Below are 23106 nucleotides of genomic sequence, written 5' to 3' on the forward strand. Positions count from 1 at the left end.
TTTATGTTATCCACAATTTATTGGAAGCTTAACTTCTGTTCACAACTTGCTGCTGTTGCCCAGGGATTACAGACGATCTCTATGGATATAGATATGGATATGGAGGGTGTGTGTATGAAATCACAGCTTTAATAAAATTATTATGAAGGCAAAGATCATTTAAAACACCTTGTCATTAAAATGTGCAGCCAGAAGTGCAACGCTGTCATCTCAATAATTTGCATCCCGGCTCTTCCCTCCTGACCTGAAGACAAAAGTTAAACAATCACAAAACATGTGAAACATGATAAACACACTACAGGACAAAGCATGATGTCATGGGCTGGGTTTTTTGACCTAGCATTTTAAATTTCATGTCCCTTTTGTATTATGATGTTCTTGTTTGTATAGTTTAGGCTTCATTTAGTTCTGTTGATAGTGAGCTCTGTTTCCCTATTTAGTTCTCATCTGTCTAGGCTCATCCCAGGTCTGTGTCTTCCCTAATATGTCGGTTATGGTGTCGTGTCTTCAGTGTGCAAGTCTGTCAAGTCCCCTTTAAGTCTCCCTCGCCCTTTGTGTGTTTCAGCAATGTCTTTGTCCTCCGTCGTCTTCCCTATTTGTCATGTGTAATCTCCTTGTCCATTTAGGTTCCCCTGTGTCCCTCTCTATGTTTGTGTGCATGTGTCCCTTTTTTGTTCAAATGCCGGAAGTGATAGCAGAGCTGTACATCTTAATTTGATTCAGAAATCCCTCAGTCAGAACATGGTATATTATATTTAGATGGAAACTGTGGTGTATTCATAATTGTCCCTGGTACATTTGTTGTATGGGCAGTATGTGTTTATTGTTTGATTGTGTAATTACGTGTTACGCACTGGCAATGCATGCCGGGAGGCGGTAATACAGTGAGTAAAGAGTTGATCTTACGGCACGCAGTGGTCCCGCGTACTTATTCAGATTCAGAGTAAGAATCACACATGGTGTCAGAAGTGCTGTGTGACTTGTAAGACTCCATAAATCTGCCGAGTGTGAGGAGAAGGGGAAGGTGAAAACAAAATGCCAAATGACGATGAAAACAGAGGCAATTACAGAAATGACGGAGCCAACTAATGTGTCAGAGTTGCGCAGTTTTCTGGGCATGGTGAATCGAGTGGGCAAGTTCATCCCCCATTTAGCTGAAAAAGACAAAGCCCTGCGAGATCTTCTTTCCACAAAGAATGCATGGTACTGGGGAACTGACCAAGCGAGAGCTTTCAAAACATTAAGAGATGCCCTGACCTCACCCCCAGTGCTCGCAATGTACGACCCCAACAGAGACATTAAAGTATCAGCAGATGCTTCATCCTATGGTCTCGCAGGTGTTCTTTTGCAGCTGTGGGAAGAAGGATGGCGACCAGTGGCGTATGCATCGAGGTCCCTTTCTCCTATTGAACCACGATACGCACAAGTAGAAAAAGAGGCACTGGCGTCTAGTCTACATGGGTGTTTGAGCGATTTCGTGATTTTTGTCTCGAAACGGACCACAAACCTCTCGTTTCCTTACTGGGAGGACAAGCTCTGGATCTCTTGCCACCCAGGATCTAGCGATTCAGAATGAGACTCGTGCGTTACTCGTACAATGTGCAGTATGCCCCAGGGAAATCACTCTGGACAGCAGATACGTTGTCCTGCTCGCCTCTGAAAAAAACAGTGAACATGTCAGACAAAGAGCTAATGGAAAGCACAGACATATAAGTGGACAGTATTGTAATAAACATGCCTGTCAGTTCCTCATATATGCAAACACTGAAGGAACAACTGAAAAGCGACAGTGTGTGTGCTCGCGTCATGGACATGTGCACCCAAGGCTGGCCAGAACATGCAAAACAAGAGCCTTTACTGAGAAATTACTGGCCTGACCGAGCCACGCTCACAAGACGGCCTTTTGCTAAAAGATACACGGCTTGTCATTCCTTCAGCGATGAGAAACAAGGTGCTGGAAAAACTACACGAAGGACATCAAGGTGTTGTAAAATGTAAAGCTTGTGCACGCCAAACAGTGTGGTGGCCCGGGCTGAGTCAACAAATCTCTGAGATGGTGCTCAGAAGCAGAACGTGCTGTACAGACTGTAAAAAATCTTCTGAAAAAAGCAGCTGATCCTTATCTAGCTCTTCTTGTCTATAGAGCTACACCACTCCAGGCCGGATACAGCCGACTGAGCTTTTAATGGGCAGACGTCTGCGAACCACACTGCCAACACTTCCATCGCAGCTGGAGCCTACACTGCCGGACGGCGCACTGCTTGCTCAAAAGGAAAGGGAGAAGAGGATGATGGACATGGCGATGTCTAACAGGTGCCACCGCGCAAAACCTTTATGCAGCCTCTCCCCAGGAGAGCAAGTTTGGGTGACCGATGTCAAAACTCCAGGCACTGTTATCTAAAATCACTCTACACCACGATCATACACAGTGGAGTTACCACAAGGGACTGTGAGGCGTAATCACGTGCATTTGATTCCTTTAAGTTCACCAGTGCACGAACCTGCTAATGTGCCTGTGTTGCAGAAACCACAAACACCCAGTGTAATCCCTGCTACACCTGTTAACGCTGATGTTGTCTGAACCAAGTCAGGGAGGGCAATAGTTAAAGCTAAAAAGTCAGATCTATAAGAGAAAAAAAAGGTTGTTGTTATATAACTGTGTTACAATGTGTTACAATGTAGAGCACAGTAAAACAAATCAAAAAGAGTTGTCAAAAAAAGAAGAAGAGAGAAATGAAAAAAGGAAATAAAAACAAAAGGTTAAAAATGTGATGCAGTTTGTTTGCCAGATGTTTTTGTTTGTCTTTGAAAAAGAAAAAAATAATCAAAAGGTAGTCCACTCGAAGGTTCTGTCCTGAGAAAAGAAATATTCTGTTTTTGTTTAAAAGGGGAGATGTGGTGTATTCATAATTGTCCCTGGTACATTTGTTGTATGGGCAGTATGTGTTTATTGTTCGATTGTGTAATTACATGTTACGCACTGGCAATGCATGCCAGGAGGCGGTAATACAGTGAGTAAAGAGTTGGTCTTACGGCACTCAGTGGTCCTGCATACTTATTCAGATTCAGAGTATGAATCACACAGAAACTAGCAAGCTAACTCCCTGCTAACTTCTGACTCCGTTAAATTTCATCAATTTGGTTTTCGTGGATGCCTGGATGTTAAACTTAATTGTTACACCTGGTAGAGCAGCAACGCTGATCATTTTATTACAGATGAAAGGATTTAGACAGTTTTTAACTCCCAGTGATACTGCAGTGTTCGTTTGACTTTGGGACCTGAAGAGGAGTTTGGGCCCAAGCACGGCCAATGACGTCAGACTTAAAGACCGGATTCAGCCATCAATAAACGGCTCGCTCTTTGTTAAATCATAGATTTGGTCCAAGTGTCTGCATTTGGGTCCACCTCCTCTCTCCACATGGTCTGCCAGCACAGACCCATGACAAATGGAAATGAGGTAGCTGGTGCGGTTTTCTTGAATAGCCAGAAACAAGCAAGGGGGTTTGTCATAATCTATAGCAGCATTAAACTTAAAATAAAGTGAGTTTGGACCAAAAGCATTTTAACTCCGTTTAAAAATTACGGTGCTTTCAGATGTCTCATTTATTGTCACTGTCAGCTTTTATCTTCGATGTCACAATGTTGCATTCAGTCATCATGGTATGCTTTAAACTCTTTGCCTGTACACCCTTTGCCCCCTGTGATCACTGCTTCAGATAAGCTATACTGAAATATAGGGTACAATCCTCTGACTGACAAAGAAGGATAATCCTGCTGCCCTCTAGTGTCACAAAGTCTAAAGTTAATAAAACTTGCGTACTTCTAAAGTCGAATCCATCAGTGAAAGTTCATGACCGCAGCACGACTTCAACTGACCTACAAAGTGCAAACACCACTGAGAAAGTAGGGCAGGTTTTATGATCGATCACTACACTTCATAATCCTCTCATTGAAATTTTTAGAATGTCTGAAAATTTCTAGATTAGAACAAAAGAAGTGAATGTAGAGGAAGAGTCCAATTATTTTCTGTAGTGATATTTGGTGTAAAGCAAATATTTTTAATAAATGCACCAATATATAAAAGATTCAAATTTGGTGAGGTTTGTTAATACCATCTTGGAGCTAAAAGTTACCCATCTATTGAGAATGTGTTTTTACATTTTGCCAAGAAAATGCTGGAAAACATTGTGAAACAGTTTGATCATTGATTCAGTAATCAAACTAAGTGCAGTGTACTTTGATTTGAACATATGTTTCTTGGTTTTGGTGCAAGCGCAGCAACAAAGCAACATGTACCTGGCACTTTGACTCCATGAACAGTGGCTTCTTTAACGCAGTCAGCCAGCACGAGGATGTCGGCCACCTCAGCTGTAGCTATGTTCTCTCCTTTCCATTTGTTGACATTTTTTGTTTTCAGTGCTCTGTGTGAGCTCACGTTTTTAAGCATTATTTCAAAACATGCGCTCACCTGAATGTGTCGCCAACACGATCGTGGAAGTACATGAAATTATCCTCATCGATGCGCAGCAGGTCGCCGGTGTTGAAGTACAGATCACCTTTCTTGAAGACGTTATGCAGCTTCTTTTTCTCAGTTTGATTCAAGTCTCTCACATAACCAGTGAATGGAGCTTTGGCTGTTATTTCAGTCACCAGAAGTCCAGGTTCACCTGATCAAAGTACAGGAGAAGTCATATTTGGGGTTGTTACATTTTAAAGGCAAGATGCATGATACATGCTGTAAAGACATTGCATTTCTGAGTCTTTTAAACTTTCATTTTGTGCATGGTGAGGTACACTGTGGCTGAGAAAAGGAACTGTGTAGATTTGGATTAAGGCATATAAAATGTTTATAGCATTTGAAAAGATGCATGGGTGAGAACTTGAGAAGAAAAGAGGAGAAAAAAAAATATTTTGCGTTATAACCTTCCTGGAAGTAACACACCTTTCTCAACCTCTATGAAGAAACCATATGAATCCCTCAAATGCTCTTCTTTGTCTTTGATCACAGCATATGGAAAAAAACATCTACAAATTCAAAAGAAAAAGCTAACACACTTCTTCATACTTCACAGTGTGAGCTGAAACATGGATCTTTACCTGTCTCGCCCATGATCTCCCATTTTGCTGCTATATTTCAGAGTGCTATGCATCAACAGAGCAAATTTTCCCTCGGTTGATGCATAAAATTCACTGATTTGAATTTCTCCAAATCGTCTCACAAAGTCCCTCCAAACATCTGCTCTGATCCCGTTGCCTACTGCAAGTCTGACTTTGTGGATTTTATTACTGAGTTTCTGTTTGAAGAGAAAAAGAAGAGATAACGGATAATTTCACCTATGTACTGTATGACCCTGACATATTTTCTGTAGTCGTCCCAGAACCGGGAAGCAGGTAATTTACTGCTCAGCAGCACCTGGCTGCCAAGTCAAACGACTGTATAGGGTCCTATGGATGTGTTCTTTTTCACATGACCATATGTCCCATTTAAGACGATGTTGCCTCTCTTGACTGTTTTCAGTCTGCCTCAATGTAGAAGATTCCTACAACTTATCCCAAAACACACGTTACTTTAAGATTAGGCTTAAAACTTTCCTTTTCCTTTCCTCCCCACTGCTGTCAGACTCCATAATAAAGACTTTAACTGATCAAGCACACACATCCATACATATGCAATAATACTAAGTGCAATAATCCTTTCTGTCATCGTTGTATTTTTACTCAGTTGTATATAGTATTTGTATTTGTATTCTATTTTTATCTTATTGTATATTTATTTTATTTTATTCTACTGTATATAGTATTTTATTTTATTCTATTCTGTACAGTTGTGTACTGTATTTATTCTTATTGTATTCTAATTTTTGCCTCATAACTTTTGCACTGTCCACTCCTGCTGTGACAAAACAAATTTCCCACGTGTGGGACTAATAAAGGTTATCTTATCTTATCTTATCTTATCTTTGCTGAAGCATATAGTTAGGGCTGGATCAGGTGACCCTGAGTCCTCCATTAGTTATGCTGCAATAGGTGTAGACTGCTGGGGGACAAAAAGACATCACTAAAGCCCGGTTACTCACTACTTATCATCAGAGATGGGCAGTAATGCGTTACTGTAATCCGATTACTTTTTTCAAGTAACGCGTAAAGTAAGGGATTACTATTGCAAAAACGGTAATTAGATTACCGTTACTTTCCCGTAGGAACGCTGCGTTACTGCGTTACTAAAACCGTGATTTTTTGAGAGAATGTCTCATGGCAATGACGTTAGCAAGTGCGACGTTTGTGACAACAGCTGTGTGCAGATCAACAATAGGTCATATATCGAGTGCGGGAGAGAGTATGAGCGTGCAGCATTTGAAGCGTGGAAGTACTGACCTTACTTTGAGTTTGATTCCATAAAAAGTGACAAAAACATTAGCGTCCGTTGTGCGTGGGAAGAAAACTTCTTTTTACAGCGAAAAAAAACCCCTAAACTTCCAAGCAAGCACCGAGTAGCTACCACGTAATGGGAAACTCACAGAGAAACTCGCGGATTCTTCCACTGACCGCTGCGGCTCACCTGCACCAGGATAAACCTCCGCCTACCTACTCCTGCTTTACAGGTGAAAATAGAGCAAAAGGACCGCTAGTCTTTGACTTTATTTATTTTCTGCTGTGTTTCATTTGCATCTATTTGAAAGACTGAGTGTAAACACAAAAAAAAAAAAATTTATGTGCTGGAATGTGCAGAAAATAGGTTTAAATATTAAACAAATTTCTTCCAGTCAGAGAATGTTGCATATAATTAAATTTTTGCTTGATGCATAAAGTTAAAAGATTCAAACTAATAAAACAAGTTTTAAAAAGAGACTTTTCCATTTGATTACATTTTGTATGATGGATTATGTAGAAAAAGTAGAATTGGGCTGAAAGATCTATCGCTTTATCACCTATTCAGGTTGTAAATCGTGTTTTTAAAAAGTAACTAAGTAACTAAGTAATTAATTACTTTTGAAAATAAGTAATCAATAAAGTAACAGGATTACTTTTTGGGGGGAAGTAATCAGTAATTAGTTACTGATTACTTTTTTCAAGTAACTTGACCAACACTGCTTATCATATTAGATGATCAGTTCCTTCGCTTGCCCATATTAATATTATTATTATTGCAAATATATTGTGCACACAAAGTGCATACATAGTCTACAAACTACAATGTCCAATGATAACTACAAATAAGGCAGTGAAAGAGACATACAATATCAGTAGGTCTTTAATTTAAAAAAAATATATATATATATATATATATATATATATATATATATATATATATATATATATATATATATATATATATATATATATAACATGGACGGACCAGAATGCATTGAAGGAAGAAGGTGCACAGCAATGCGTTTACTTAACTGAAACAATTCACTGAGTGAACTCACAGCTCAGTACATCGGCTCAGTACATCCGTAGAAGGCTAAATCATTAAGGATGTGTGCATAGAATCACAGCTAAAATCAAATTATGAAGGCAAAGATATAATTTCAAACACCTTATCAACAAAATGTGCAGCCAGAAGTGCCACGCTGTCATCTCAATGATTTGCTTACACGTGAAAGAGGTGATTTTCTTTCCTTTAAAAAGTAAAATCACTTTATATTTTGATATTTCCTGCTACAATTGAATCAAATACATCTGGCGTGAGTGGAGTATAATTCCTCTCTTTTTCATTCAGAAAGTAGAGTGGGTCTGTTATTTCATTTGGGTTGAAGCCCTGCTCCACTGCTTTCGTCTTTATTAGCTTGAACGTGCCTGTAATGTCCAGTGACCTCTGTAATAAATCACAGTACAACCAATTATTAGTGGATAAAATAAATCATGCAAGCAACAAAGAGGCTTAACCACAAATGCAAAAAAGTGTAAAATAACTGGAGTAAACATACTTGAATCCTCAGAAAGCGTGGCCTGGCGTAGGATGGCAGGAAGTCCTCGACATGTTTAAAAACAACCGTGGAGTCAAACTTCAGTCCATCCATCAAAGTAACAGCAGCCATCCCGGCTCTTCCCTCCTGGCCTGAAGACAAAAGTTAAACAATCACAAAACAGGAGTTAACTGAAGTTCAGTATTGCTAATTAAAAGTGTCAGTACTGAGCAAAAGTCTTGAGCCACCACTCATCTCTTCATATTTTGACTTTGTCAACTGTTCTTATGCAATAGTTTTCCAGGCTTCCTTAAGATCTGTCAAACTCTTTCTTTAGACATTGGCTGCTTTCTCATTCATTTTTAGTCCAGTTCTTATCTCTGACCATTTTAAGAGGAATGTTTTTTTTGTTTGTTAAGCCATATGACTGTCATGGTCCTCCAGTCCTCCTGTGCTGGCTCCCCATTTCTCTCTCCACTGCCCATCTTCTATCCTTTGTGTGTGTCGCGTGCATTGTGTGTGCGCTCGTGCATGAGAGAGAAAAAAAAATACACACTTTTTGATACAGGGACAGGTCATTCCTCTGCATCCTGTCTTTTAGTCCATCATGCCTGTGATGATGAACTCACTTGTTGGTAATCCTGTAATCAGCTGGTCACTACTTAAGGAGAAGGAAGGCGTTCATTTGATGCCTGATTGTTAAACTGCATCCAGTTTAACAATCTCTTACCTGACAAATTGTAGGGCTGCGTTTGTAAAGCTTTAGCATATTGTGTTCTCCTCTGTGCAGATTTTTGAACATTCATACCACAGCTGGACTGGCCATCGGGCATTTGCTCGGTGGGCCGATGATTTTTTTTTTTGGAACGGTATAAACAATGAAAGGTGGTGGATTGGCCAGATGCTGGCCGGTGTGTAAAAATAACTCAGTTGTTTAGTGGTGGATGTGGCGGAGCTTCCACAGATTCAGTAAAATTAACAAGTGGTGGAGGCCAGCAGGTGGATGAGGGACAGGAGGAGGAGAGACCCGAGGCAGCCGATGGTCTGAGTGTCATGTGAACTGAACTTCAGGTAAGAAGTTATGACCTGCAGTCTCTCTGGGTCACATATAAACCAAATTTAGGTGGAGTTTATTTTTGTTATGCTGACTTTTTACAGTCAGTTACAATAACTCGTACTGCGTACTAGCTAGCATGACAGAGTTTCTCTACAGCTGGGTGGGTGCTATGAATTTACTGATGTTGAACTTTATTTTGTTCATAAGGTTAGTTAGTAGAGTTGCCAACCGTCCCGTACAAACGGAATCGTCCCGCATTCAGAGAAATTATTACGCGTTTCGTGTTGAGCTGAGAAGGGACGCAGTTTGTCTAGGATGGAAAAAGACACAAAGGTGGATTTATTCTGTCGTTACGCTGCACAGCTGCCTCTTCTTCTCTCATTCTCTCCTTCATTCTCTCATGAGTGGGAGACCAAAGATCACATTAACATGTGTGTCTCTGTATTAACAGACATGCCATATTTATTATTTATGTTCAGCTTTACTGCTGAACACAAAATAATTAAACTGAAAACCCAAAATAACTTGACAAGCAAGGCAGGCAAACAAAACACAGCATGAGATGAAGGACATTGTGACACAGACCAAGGAACATACAGGGCTTAAATACACAGAGGGAGCAATCAGGGAATGGGAGACAGGAGGGAAACACAGCTGGAATAAATCGGAGCCAACGAGACAAGGGAAGCAAAACCAGACACAATAACGTAGGACACAGACTGTCAAAGTAAAACAGGAAGTGACGGGAACACACAGGCATGGGACCAGGGCAGGCACAGAGACACAGACTAGAAACAAAACAGAGGGAGTATGGAAACCAAAACCAAAAACACTTGCAGGCAAAAACCATAATGGCTTTTTGGCTCTCAGCGAAGGCGGTCGCACTTTTCTCCTCTCCTTTCCCTTATCTTCCCTGCTTAGCTCCTCATGTCCTTGTCTTGTCTCGTGTTTTTTTTTTTTTTTTTTATTACTTTTCCCTGGAACATTCTCTCACAGTCTGTTCTCTAAAACCTAAAAGAGGAATTATGGATTGGATCAACTGGTCCCTAAATGCAATTGACACCCCTTTCAACGAGAAGTTTGGGTTTGGGTGATCCTGAGTGCTGAAGATATCTACCTATTCGGAACCATGGTAACAGGGTTCTGGCTGATTGGAGCTGGCTTGGCCCTGACTTATCGAAGAATTAAGAAAGCGGAACCGGCTGTTCAAACCCCCCACAAGGCTGCCCGCTGGGATTGGAACGATGGAAGAAGCGTGAGTTTCTCAAAATGGGCTCATTGAGTCAGCACGGATAAGATCTTGGAGAGGCTACGGCTGCTGTGAATACTCAGAATAAGATCTGACTGCAGACTGGATACATCTCGGAAGGGCTAGCCCGGAATAACATCTCTGGGCGCAAATTGGATGACATCTCGGGGAGGCACACTGCCGTGAGTTCTCAGAAATCGGCTCCTTGAGCACAAGAAATGACAACATCACAGAACGCAAGTATGGCGAAGCTCGCGGCTCTCCAACGGGAGATTGAGAGACCAGTGTTGGACTGTAGAACTGCTTTGAAAGTCACATGAGCTGTTCGCACTAAAGTAACAATCACCATCACTTATGCGGATACCCTATTGGCGCCAACTGCAAGGCTGGAGCTGAACAACAACACCCTGATAACGACTGTGTTTAGTCTGTTCCTTCCCATTCCATGCAAGGCCACCTGGGTTGGCTGGTAGACTGTTTACTTAGCCTGACAGGGCGAAGGACACTGTCTCAGCTGAACTATGGACACGCACACACACTTACACTGATAAGCACACACTCATCCCTTTCCAAACGCCTTCAATGCTTGTTTCCTGCGGGGGAACACAGCGGCCATTTCACTGCAGGGCAACCTGCATGTGGCGAATAAAGCTTTGATTGATTGATAAAAAGTACAGAAGTCAAAACACTGGGTCGATGACGACACTGTGTACAAAAGGCCCCGTAGTTATGGTTTTATTCTGTTCAGTTGTTAGTTCACCTGAACCTGGAGGAAGCAAAGTTGATAGCGGACGCTTACCTCCATTCTGCCACGCCCTTCAGTGACACTATGAACGCTCTTAACGACAGGCTTGGGCAGCCCCACCAGCTTGCCCTGAGAAGAATTGCTGCTGTCATGGACTCACCTGACATCCGCCGAGGGGATGCAGCCGCATTCGAGCGATTCTCTCTCCACATCCAGTCGCTCGTGGGCATGCTGAAGACTTTAGGCCCTGATGGGGAGGTCGAACTCCAGTGTGGCTCCCATGTGGCTCGACTCCTTAGTAAGCTTCCTTCAGAGCAAAGAGCTGATTTCCGTTGGTGCATGTACAACCATTCTGGTCAGGCTTACACCCTGGATGACCTGGCTACCTGGTTAAAGTACGAATCCTAGTGTCAGGACTATGACGGCTTGCCCACTCCAACGATCACCAGAGAGAAGCCTGATGTCAGACCAAGCAGACGCTCTGTTGCGGTTCTTCACAGTGCAGAGAGCTCACCCAGGTCACTAGGTACCACTCCAAACAAAGCTAGGCAGCAACCCTACTGCGCCTTTTGCGATAACCGTGCCCATCACCTGAGTCAGTGTCAGGAGGTCATCAAGCTGAGTCGCGAACAGCTCACAGACTGGATAAAGACTAACAAGAGGTGCTGACGTTGCGCTCGCTCCCATCAGGCAGCACAGTGTACCCTCAAGAAACCCTGCAGGTTGTGTCAGGGTCGTCATCTGCAGGTCCTTCACGACGTGAATTCTAAGTCCTTAAAGACACATGGCCCAGTGTCTGCTCCCCCACGAGAAGGTGAGAATCCTACGGGCGTCCTGTACCTCGATTGTCCTACAGAGAGCGGCCAAGTCCTGTTAAAGGTTGTCCCAGTCATCCTTCACCATAATGGCAAGACTTTGAGCACTCACGCAGTTTTGGATGATGGGTCAGAGAGGACTATGCTGCTACCCACCGCTGCCCAGAAGCTTGACCTTCAAGGCATCCCAGAGACACTTCCATTGCGCACTATCAGGCAAGATGTGCAAACTCTGCATGGATCATGTGTCTCATTCGAGATCTCCCCTGGTGGCAAACCCAAGCTGAAGTACAAAGTCCGCAACGCCTTCACCACCACCTGTATCGACCTAGCCGAGCACAGCTACCCGGTGGAGTCCTTGCAGCAGAAGTACAGACACCTCCGAGGCCTGCCTCTCCAGTCCTTCAAGAAGGTCAAACCTCTCCTTCTTATTGGCAGTGACCACCCACAGCTCATCACTCCAACTGAAGCTGTTTGTCTTGGTCCACCGGGTGGTCTCGCTGCTATGTGCACCAGGTTAGGGTGGACACTACAGGGTCCCTCCAGCCTTATAGGTTCCTTTTGGCTGCCACAACAGTGCCTCTTCACGACCGCCATTCCTCCCCAGGTGAGTGAGCTACTCAAACATGTAGAGAAGTTATGGCAGGTAGATGTTGTCCCGGTGCCAGAAGGCAAGATGATTACCCGTTCAAGAGAAGATAACTATGCAGTTAGCCTGCTAGAGCAGAAGACAGTTCGTGTAGATGTCGAGGGCATCCAACGCTATGCCACCCCCCTCCTACGCCGTGAGAACATGCCACACCTTAAAGCTAGCCCTAACGCTGTCGTTCCCAGTTTGAGAAGTGTGGAGAGAAGGCTCCAGAAAGATCCAGAACGAGCTAAGATTTACCGGGCGGAGATAGAGAAGTTGGTCCAGGCCGGTTCGGTGGTTAAGGTGTCCCCCTCTGAGGTTGCTCAAGCAGATGAGTCATGGTACATCCCTCACCACCTTGTTAGCCACAACGGCAAAGATCGCCTTGTGTTTAACTGTTCGTTCCAAGGCCAAGCCCTCAAAGAACATCTTCTACCTGGGCCTACCCTGAGCGCATCGCTCCTTGGTGTCCTCCTTTGCTTTCGAGAGCATGCCGTAGCCATTAGTGGTGACATTAAAGGTATGTTCCACCAGATTTGCCTTCTTCCCAAGGATCGTTCCCTCCTGCGGTTTGTGTGGCGGGATCTGCACCCCGAGGAACCGGTGGCCGTTTATGAATGGCAGGTCCTCCCCTTCGGTACAACCTGCAGCCCATGCTGTGCAACCTTCACTCTGCAGCACCACGCCAGGGACCACACGGAAGGAGATGATCCGCTACGTCACTCTGTGGGACAGTGCTTCTATGTTGATAACCTTCTCCAGAGTGTGCCGACCCCTGAAGAAGCCCGGGACCTAGTGGACAGGCTAAGAGCCCTCCTGTCTTCTGCTGGATTTGTCCTTCGCCAGTGGGCCAGTAATGAACCCAGCACCATTGGCCACCTACCTGAAGACCTCAGATCCACAAGTGCAGAACTTTGGCTCACTCAAGACAAATCAGACACCTCTGAGCCAACTCTGGGCCTTGGCTGGTACTTCCCCACGAACACCTTGGGTTACAGACACCGCAAAATCAGTTATGGCGCCCCCACTATGCTGAATATTTATAAGGTTCTCGCAAGCCAATACGACCCACTTGGCTTTATCCTACCGTACACCACCCGAGCCAAGATGCTGGTGAGGCGCCTTTGGGATCAACAGAGGGGATGGGATGACCCGCAGCTTCTGCCAGAACTACTCCAGCAGTGGAAAACCTGGGAAGAGGAATTGCCGTCGCAGCAGTCGTCTCCTTGCACTATCCCCTGAGTTCGACCACGAGAATGAGGTCATCCGTGTAGGTGGACGTCTTCGCCACTCTGAAGATCTCGCCTTTACCAGCTCCCATCCTTTAGTTTTGGATCCGACACATCCAGTCACCCGCCTGTTCATCCAGGACGTCGACAGTCGCCTGCGTCATCCAGGGCCAGAGAGAGTCTTCGCGGAGATTCGGCGCACTCATTGGATCCTGAGAGGCCGGGAAGCAGTTAGGCGTTTTCAAAGGACCTGTCTTGAGTGCCGCAGATGGAGAGCCCGACCAACTGTTCCCAAGATGGCGGACCTGCCAGTTGCGCGCCTCCACCTTTACAAACCTGCCTTTTATTCGACAGGCGTGGACTGTTTTGGACCCTTTGAGGTCAAAATCGGGCGCCGTGTGGAGAAGAGGTGGGGCATCATCTTTAAGTGCCTAACTATCAGAGCGGTCTGCCTTGATGTCCTAACCTCCATTGATACAGATGCCTTCCTAATGGCACTTCGACGTTTCATTGCCAGGAGAGGAACTCCAGCTGAGCTGTACTCAGAACAAGGGACCAACTTCTGTGGGGGAGAAAGGGAATTCCAAGCAGCTTTTGCAGCCATGACCTCTGACCTGCAGAAGCTCCTGGCTCCCCATAAGATCGTCTTCCACTTCAATCCACCAGCGGCTCCTCATTTCGGGGGAGTGTGGGAGCGGGAGATTAGGTCTGTCAAGACGGCACTCTACACTACAGTAGGATCCCAACCCCTTCAAGAAGAGGTCCTCCGCACGGTCCTTGTGGAGGTGGAGGGCATCTTGAACTCCAAACCACTAGGTTATGTCCTGTCTGACATCAGTGATCCTGATCCAGTGACCCCCAACTGCTTTCTGATGGGGCAGCCTGACGGAGCACTTCCTCAAGTGACTTACCCCAGAGAAGAGCTCCTGAGTCGCCGGAGGTGAAAGCACTCCCAGGTGCTGGCTGACCACTTCTGGTCTCGATTCGTCCGGCTGTACCTTCCAAGCCTGCAGCTTCGGCAGAAATGGCGGTCATCCCCCACAGATGTCACAGAAGGTTCGGTGGTGATGATCGTAGATCCTCAGCTGCCTCGCGCCTCCTGGCTCGTAGGCCGCATCTCCAAAGTCCACCCCAGTTCCGACGGGCACATCAGGTCTGCTGACATCAAGGTGAAGGACCGGACCTTCACCCGACCTGTGGCGAGGCTGGTGGTACTGCCTGCCCTCCCGGACGAAGACAAAGGACAATTACCGTGACTTTGTTTGTAAAGTTGCCTTTTGTTGTGAGCAAATGTACTTCATACATTTGGGGGCGGCTGTACAAAAGGCCCCGTGTATGGTTTATTGAGTTTTGAGTGGTGTTATGAGACGGAGTTTGAGTTCGGATGTATAATAGATGTGTTGGGACTGTAACCAAGTAGGGGGAAAGACTATTTTGTTGTGCCGAGCGGTGCCATAAGTAGCTATCTCCTGCCGTGGGTTGGGATAACTGTGACCTGTGAGTCACTGTAGTTTTTAGAGTGGCCAGTAGAGGCACCCCCTTTGTATGAGAGAGATACCAGGGAGAAACGTGGCAAAGCACCTGAGCTTTTCTGCTCCAGATTACCGGCAGAGAATTGGTTATTCCGTGAGAAGTGTGTGTTAATGAGCAACGGAATTTGGTGATGTGTGCGGTGTGAATATAAGACCTGTTTTGGGACTGTAACCAAGGTTTGGGGGGAAATGACTATGTTTCTGTCTGTGCCGCTAGCGGGTGCTAAGCTAAGCTAAGCTAATTCTCCTGCCGTGTGGTTGGGTATAACTGTGTACCTGGTTAGGTCTCTCAGTGGGTCTATGCGTGAGTGGTGGGTAATATATGGCCTATGGTATTAAAGGGGATGTTAGTTTATTTCCCGCCTGTGTTTATGTTGATGTATTCTGGAGATATTGTTGTGAACACTTTAGTAATGTAGTATTGTATTTTCTTTCTGTTCCTTTCAGAGACCACACACACACACACACACACACCCATGCCCACGCACCTAAACCTGTATGCAATACCTGCTCCTCTGACAATCCCTGTTACCTTCAACTGTGTGAAGTCAATACAAGAGTCTGCACTATCCTCTGTGTCTTCATTGTCTCCCTTCTGAACATTCATCCGGGCCTTGAGCAGTGTTCTGGCCGACACTCCGGGGAGTGGTAGCTGCAAACCTGAACTAGCACCTTACAGTCCTCCCAGTACAAGCTATCTACCCAACACACTGTCTGTTCTTTTCTGTCTGTGCTGGTGGCGTGCCGCCTTCCTTAGGACAAAAGGAGCAGAATGAGCACTTGGCTAACAGGATTCCCACCCGATCCTACGAGGTGAGCTGCTAACATGAAAATTCACAATATTTTTCATGTGTCCCAGTTGAAGCTTATTTGGACCAATCCCTGGCACTTAGTGAAACTCAACTCCTACTTTCGTTGTTGTTTAGATTTATTGCCAAGTAATATTTACCAGTATATCCCTGTATTCAGCACCAGCTGCCCGAGTAGTGTGCGAGGTGCATTCCACCATGGCACAAACTCTTTGACTGTATATCCTTTACCCCATGTGTTTACTGCTCTAAATAAGCTATATTGAAATAGAGGTACAATCTTCTGGAGAGAAAAAATAATAATAAAATAATAAAATCTTGATCTAGATTATAAAAAAATGCTTGATTGTGGAACAATTTGATTAATGATTGACTAAACAAACTAAGTGTGGTGTACATTTTGTTCTTTATTTTGGAGCAGCAACATGTACCTGGCACTTTGACTCCGTAAACATTGGCTTCTTTAACACAGTCAGTCAGCACAAGGATGTCGGCCACCTCAGCTGTAGCTACGTTCTCCCCTTTCCATCTGTTGACATTTTTTGTTTTCAGTGCTCTGTGTGAGCTCACGTTTTTAAGCATTATTTCAAAACATGCGCTCACCTGAATGTGTCTCCAACACGATCGTGGAAGTACATGAAATTATCCTCATCGATGCGCAGCAGGTCGCCGGTGTTGAAGTACAGATCACCTTTCTTGAAGACGTTATGCAGCTTCTTTTTCTCAGTTTGATTCAAGTCTCTCACATAACCAGTGAATGGAGCTTTGGCTGTTATTTTAGTCACCAGAAGTCCAGGTTCACCTGATCAAAGTACAGGAGAAGTCATATTTGGGGTTGTTATATTTTAAAGGCAAGATGCATGATACATGCTGTAAAGACATTGCATTTGAGTCTTTTAAACGTTAATTTTGTGCGTGGTGAGGTTCACTGTGGCTGAGAAAATGAACTGGGTAGATTTAGGATTTAGGCATATAAAATGTTTATAGCATTTGAAAAGATGCATGGGTGAGAACTTGAGAAGAAAAAAAAAATCTTTGTTGTTATAACCATGCTGGAAGTAAAACACCTTTCTCAACCTCCATGCAGAAACCAGAAGAATCCCTCAAAGGCTCTCCTTTGTCTGCATCATATTTGATCACAGCATATGGAAAAAACATCTGCAAATTTAAAAAAAAAAAGAAAGAAAAGAAGAAGCTAAAACACTGCTTCATGAGTGACAGGTTTTACTTCTTAATGTGAGCTGAAACATGGACTTTTACCTTATGCAGGAAGGTGTGTCGCCCAAGAGCTCCCATCTTGCTGCTATAATTCAACAGAGCAAAGTTTCCCTCAGTTGCTCCGTAAAATTCTCTGATTTGAATTTCCCCAAATCGTCGCACAAAGTCCCTCCAAACATCTGCTCTGATCCCGTTGCCTACTGCAAGTCTGACTTTGTGGTTTTTATCACTGAGTTTCTGTTTGAAGAGAAAAGAAGAGCATGCGTTTGTTAGTTTTCTAAACCTTTCTGTGTGAGACAGTAGTATTAATGTTGGTGCTGTGTTGGCACAAACCTGTGGAGTGTTGCAGAGATAACGCATAATTTCACCTATGTACTGTATGACGGTGACATTATATTTTCTGCAGTCGTCCCAGAACTGGGAAGCAGAAAACTTACTCCTCAGAACAACAGGAATACCTGCACACAACAATAGATGACAACAGCCCACTTTAAAGAGTAGCAGTGGAAGTAGTCAAAATTTTTACTTTATCACCAAAGTCGACCTCACACTGGAGCGGTTCACAGCTGAGTGACAAACAGCAGAAAAGGGTGGAGGGCCCAATCCGGGTCAGAGAATTGTTGCCCCAAGTCGAGAAGTATCTTGGGGTCTTGTTCATGAGTGAAGGGAAAGGGGAGTGGGAGTCCTGTGGTGTGGGGTGTGGTTCAGCAGCAGGGGAGGATTGACACAGTGAGTTCAGGGAGCAGTGGTAGGGAAGGCTGTTTGGAACAGCTGACAGACGTGTTGATTCTGTCTCTTTATTTTATGCAGAGGTCCAGGGTGTGTTTTGGATGTGGTGGAACAAATCTGCACCAACTGTGTGATGCATTCACGTCAATATCGACCAATATCTCGGAAGAATGTTTCTAGTGTTTTGTTGAATCCATGCCACAGAGAATATTGCCAGACAAAGGCATTTAACACCGTACCACGAAGATCTGCTTTATATAGTAACAAGTGTCCGTTTTGGGGCTTTTTTGTTTTTGTTTTTTTAAACAGACCCAAAGAAATTCAATATTTAGTGATGTTTAAGTCAACTGTTCTCTTAGAAATCTGTTTTTAAAAAGTGGCTATTTTCTAAATGACTTAATGAGTTGTGGATTGATTGTTGGGCACAAGGCAGGGAGAACGTGGAATTCACTGCCAATGGCTGGCAGTGAATGAGTTAAGAGTTATCATTAATTTGAAACATTGCATCCCATGTGTGTGTTGTGAAACCAGAACATGTTACAAGAAAACCGATGATTGAGGTCACAGCTGCAGTGATGCAGATTGTCATCCAGCATGTCTCTGACTCTGGTTACCTGGTCGACCTCCAAGAGCTGTCATTTCTGGTTTTTGGACTTGTTTTGCTTGTTTATTTTGATCTCAATCAAATAGTGTGTGTTTTGGATGTGGTGGAACAAATCTGCACCAACTGTGTGATGCATTCACGTCAATATCGACCAATATCTCGGAAGAATGTTTCTAGTGTCTTGTTGAATCCACGCCACAGAGAATATTGCCAGACAAAGGCATTTAACACCGTACCACGAAGATCTGCTTTATATAGTAACAAGTGTCCGTTTTTGGGGTTTTTTGTTTTTGTTTTTTTAAACAGACCCAAAGAAATTCAATATTTAGTGATGTTTAAGTCAACTGTTCTCTTAGAAATCTGTTTTTAAAAAGTGGCTATTTTCTAAATGACTTAATGAGTTGTGGATTGATTGTTGGGCACAAGGCAGGGAGAACGTGGAATTGCATCTGGAGATTTTGATCTCAGCTTAAACACTGGGTTTGTTGATAAGAAAACTAAAGATTTAAACAGTTAACAATAGTATATATCCAAAGAGTTCATACCTCTTTCAACAGCTCCAGTGAAGACAAGGAGGCCAGTACTGTGATAAAGCGGGAGGGTATCATAAATCACATCTTTGGAGTTCACTCCTGTTGTAGCCAGAAGTAAAGACAAGTTCCACACTTTGCTGTAAGTGACCACAGCTGCCTTAGGGAGACCTGTTAAAGACACGCCAGATGCTCAGGGGGTGAATGTGCCATTTCTTTCACTGATGCATCGTGAATCTCAGTAAGTAGTTTACCTGTTGTCCCTGAGGTGTATATGTAGGCTGCTGGACTCTGCATGGTTAAATGGGACCTTAACTCCTTGGGTATAGGCTCAGAGGAAGCCTGATTCATTTTATCAATGAAGCTTTCCACACCTGCAGTTTCACACCTGTCAGCTAAGATGAAAACATTGATCTGCTGTTCATGCAGATGGGGCAGCACCTCCTTCACTGCATCCAACAACTCTAGAGTAGAAAAAAAAGAAAGAAAACACAACAAACCTTACAAAAGATGTTCCTGTATTTTAACAAAGCTCAGCTCAATCTTCCTCTGCAGCTTTATTGCTCATGAGTGATGATGAAAGATGTGCTTGAATCCTTTAGATAAAGGGAGACAAACAAACAAATACTGGAGCACAAATAAAACCTGTGTATTTGAAATATTAGGTAAAAGGTCTTTGCAACAAGACCACTTAAAAAAAAGAAAAAAAAGAAAAAGCTAAGCATACAATCTACATGGATGTACATCCACCCCTTCCACACAAACAAGATGCACGAGCACCTAATGAAGGTAGGTTAGGGCCGGGTTGTGTGTAGAGATTTGATTGGGCAGTGACAGTAAGGAAAAATGTACGAATGGGTTTTTGTCATGGCTTGTACAGCTGGTGGACAGCAGCCCCTCAATTGACCCACCGGGAATATGCCCAGTGTGCCAGATTACCAGTCCAGCCCTGGTCTCCCATATTGATGTGAAGGAATTTTGGCTGCCTCTGCTTTACAGGGTTTCTTCCGGTCTTTGCCTGCATTCATTGATGCGCAGCTCTCTCAAAGCCCCACCACTGCTTTTCAGTTGGGTTGGGGTCTGGACTTTGACTGGGCCATTGCAACAGTGTGATTTTTCTTCCCCTTTTTCAGCCAGTCTGTTGTAGATGGTTAACCTTTTTGGCCAAGCTTTAGCTGTTTGACAGTTTTTGCCAATTTTACTTTTGTTTTTCCTTTTAACTCCTGGTAGATTCAATTATTGTGTTAACACATCTGAATGCTCCAGACAAGCAAACAGAGCTTCTGGTTTTACAGGTGCGCTCACACTTGTTGCCCACTCTATACAGTCAAAGGACTGTATAGAGTGGAAATTATTTTTCACAGGACCATTTAGTTACTGATTGATTTATGGTGGAGAAACATTTTTTATTTTTATTTTTTAATTCTTTGTTTCCCACTGTGACAGTTTAAGTCAGTAAATCTTTAGAGAGGCATGTTCCTTTCTTGGAACTGCCTTGATGTTTTGTCACTAACAATATATGTGCTAAATGAAGGGGCAGTTTAAATAACTAAAAGTTAAGATGGACCACAAGTGCAACACATTATTTTGTCTGCTTTGTGAAGAAGATGATGAAGACAGCCATATGCAGTCATAAAAAGGTGTACTGCATGGTGGAGAAAGTGGTTTTCCTTCTGTTGAGTATACATGTACTCATTTCCAAATATTAAAAATTTAACTAAAGCAACAATAGGCAGTGAGAAAATGTTTAAGAAGCTTCTTATACGGTATGAAAAGTCATCCCTGTTACTGGAAAGTGACAAACATTCTTTGCATTTAATGTAAGATACTGACCTGGAAGTGAGGTAGAAGCACAATTTTAGATATGTGAATAAAGACTGATACTTTATTCTGGTGAAGTAAAAATGGAAATTCTTATATCAAACTCCATCAATAGATTACTCCATTGCAGGCAAACAGTGCATAGCCTACATTGGTGTTTTTCCCATGGCATGCCAAAGTACAGTTTGTTCTCTAATTATTTATGTATTTATTTGTTATTGAATGTTGAGTAAATGAGCTCTCTACTGTCTCCATTGCTTGGAAAAGCAGACAGAAATGCAGGTACTACCTTCAGATGCTACCAGAGTTGTGGCTCCACTGCAGTTGAGGCAGTGTAGCAGAGACTTGGATCTGATGTTGGAGTTGAGCAAAGCTCCGGGACATCCAATCTTCAGCAAACCCAACCAGAGCCACAGGAACATCGGCTGGTTCCCCAGGAACAGCGCCACCGCGTCTCCTTCCTTTACGCATCCAGCCTGCAGAAACGCTCTCGCAGCTCTGTTGCTCAGGACATCTGCTTCCCGGTACGTGAACATTTCATCTTTAAAATAAATTAAAGTCTTTTGCGGCTGCGTCTTCACCAAGTCTAAAAAGCGGTCCAGGATTGAGTAATTAGTCTGCATGCACTTTAATACAAAGCGCCTTCTTTTTATTTTCGCAAGCACGTACTGGACATCCTGGAAGAGATAAGGATGGCGGAGTAAAACGCCACATACAATCAAGGCTGCACACACCGTCCAGACCAACATGTTTGTCTCACAGCTGTCCTGCTGAAGACAGAGCGGAGGTATAAAAAGGTGCAAGGAGCAGGAGCACAACTTATATGTAACTACTGAACAACCAGGTGATCTACATCAAAACAGATGAGCAAGAGGGGCAGCATCCCCTCCTGCTCAATGATTGTGTAAGCCTTATGTAAATGATTAGAAAGGACAGGAGCTGTTAACCCTCCTGTTATGTTGCGGTACAAATTGACCCAGGACCATAGTTGGTGTTCCTGGAAACCAACATAACAGGAGGGTTAATTATTAAGCTTCAGGCACCTGCAGACGATAACGGTAATGGATAATGGCGGAGACCGTGACAGCATTGCAGTGTCTTATGCGGTCAGAGCTGCTCTTCTGCCTTCCTTGGTAACAAGTTGTTTTTGTTTTGTTTTTTACTTACTGTTGCCTTCTTATTAGCTCAAAGCAGTTTGGTCATTCTCCTCTTGTATCAATAAAACATATTCATCCAGAGAACTGCTGATGGCTGGATATGTTCTTTTTCAGAACTTTCTCTGCAAGACCTAAAGACAGTTGTGATGGAAATTCCCAGTAGATCTGCAGTTTCTGAAATACTCAGATCAGCCTGTCTGGTACCAACAACCACGCCACATTCAAAGACATTTAAATCATCCTTCTTCCCCATTCTGCTCAGTTTGAACTTCTTGATTGTATCGGCATGTTTAAGTGCATGTAGATGGGCACTGCTACCATATGACTGCTATCAATAGGTAGTGGAACATGTACATGTATCATGTTGCATGATACCGGTGTGTGGAAACAGCTAAAAGTTCGTTTTTATCTGTAATCCCTGGGAACAAGCAGCTAGTTTTGGACATGAATGGATGAATGGAGTGAGCCGGTGTAGACAAATAGACAAAAGCAAAAATCATTGTAAATTTGTAAGTCCTGCACTCGCTGATACATCTGAAAAAGGAAAAAAAACAAAACTTTGTCTAAACATGGACAATGTCTGCGTTTAATATATTAATATATGTAAATAGATTCATGTTTATTCATTTTCGCATATCTACCAAATAAATAAAGAGGAATAATAGATCAGCTGCTTGTTTGCTTGTAACGTTTAGCTTTCATAATAAATTTGCTTCCCAGTTTTCAGTTAAATAAGATTTATTAAAGGAAGATTTCAAGCAATATACACAAACACAATATAGAAACATTTACAATTATGCTCTGCAGATCTTAAAAACATAAACATTATATATAAACATTTTTTTTAAAAGTAAAAAACACAAACTGACTGGTTTTAAAAAAACCTAACCCCAGACTGAGAAGATGTGACCCAGTAAGGATCCAGTATTTGACTGAGTATCTCTGATTCAGTCAACTCCTGTGTGCCAGTTGCAGCCTATGACCGAAATAAATGTACAATGTGTACTAGATTATACCGTAGCACAATTATTTTCAAATGTGTGTCAAAGGTTGTTTGTTCTTCAGTCTG

At 43.3% G+C, this 23106-nt stretch overlaps 1 protein-coding gene across 6 annotated transcripts; it reads right to left on the reverse strand.

Annotated features, from left to right (window-relative positions):
- Positions 1–133: 133 nt before the first annotated feature.
- On the reverse strand, positions 134–21802 carry LOC120729941 (very long-chain acyl-CoA synthetase-like). 6 transcript variants are annotated; one of them, XR_005695021.1, is made up of 10 exons: positions 21170–21802; positions 19314–19523; positions 19075–19230; positions 17530–17654; positions 17239–17433; positions 17046–17136; positions 4470–4668; positions 2502–2623; positions 1508–1656; positions 134–244 (listed from the first exon to the last, which is right to left on the reverse strand). XR_005695021.1 is itself a non-coding variant. In XM_040025962.1 (10 exons), exons 1-10 carry the CDS (start codon positions 21627–21629, stop codon positions 7644–7646), a joined length of 1842 nt encoding a protein of 613 aa, XP_039881896.1. In that variant the 5' UTR covers positions 21630–21794; the 3' UTR covers positions 7303–7643. The 6 variants fall into 6 exon arrangements, 3 of the variants coding, with proteins under 3 accessions (XP_039881898.1, XP_039881899.1, XP_039881896.1); XM_040025962.1 differs by lacking the exons at positions 134–244; positions 1508–1656; positions 2502–2623; positions 4470–4668 and adding exons at positions 7303–7820; positions 7933–8063; positions 16410–16507; positions 16582–16780 and having other exon boundaries at positions 21170–21794; XR_005695022.1 differs by lacking the exon at positions 2502–2623 and having other exon boundaries at positions 21170–21798.
- Between the last annotated feature and the right edge of the window lie 1304 nt (positions 21803–23106).

The sequence above is a fragment of the Simochromis diagramma genome, unplaced genomic scaffold (assembly GCF_900408965.1).
Source record: "Simochromis diagramma unplaced genomic scaffold, fSimDia1.1 OVJJ01000293.1, whole genome shotgun sequence".
NCBI lineage: Eukaryota > Metazoa > Chordata > Actinopteri > Cichliformes > Cichlidae > Simochromis > Simochromis diagramma.

Bases quoted from the DNA above. Each gene is read 5' to 3' on its own strand.
- LOC120729941 (XM_040025962.1), bottom strand. From the start codon at position 21,629: ATGTTGGTCTGGACGGTGTGTGCAGCCTTGATTGTATGTGGCGTTTTA. The intron at 19,231-19,313 runs GTAAACTACTTA...TGTCTTTAACAG, and splicing joins ATACACCTCAGGGACAACAG to GTCTCCCTAAGGCAGCTGTG. The intron at 16,781-17,045 runs GTGTTTTACTTC...TACTTTGATCAG, and splicing joins CTGCATGGAGGTTGAGAAAG to GTGAACCTGGACTTCTGGTG.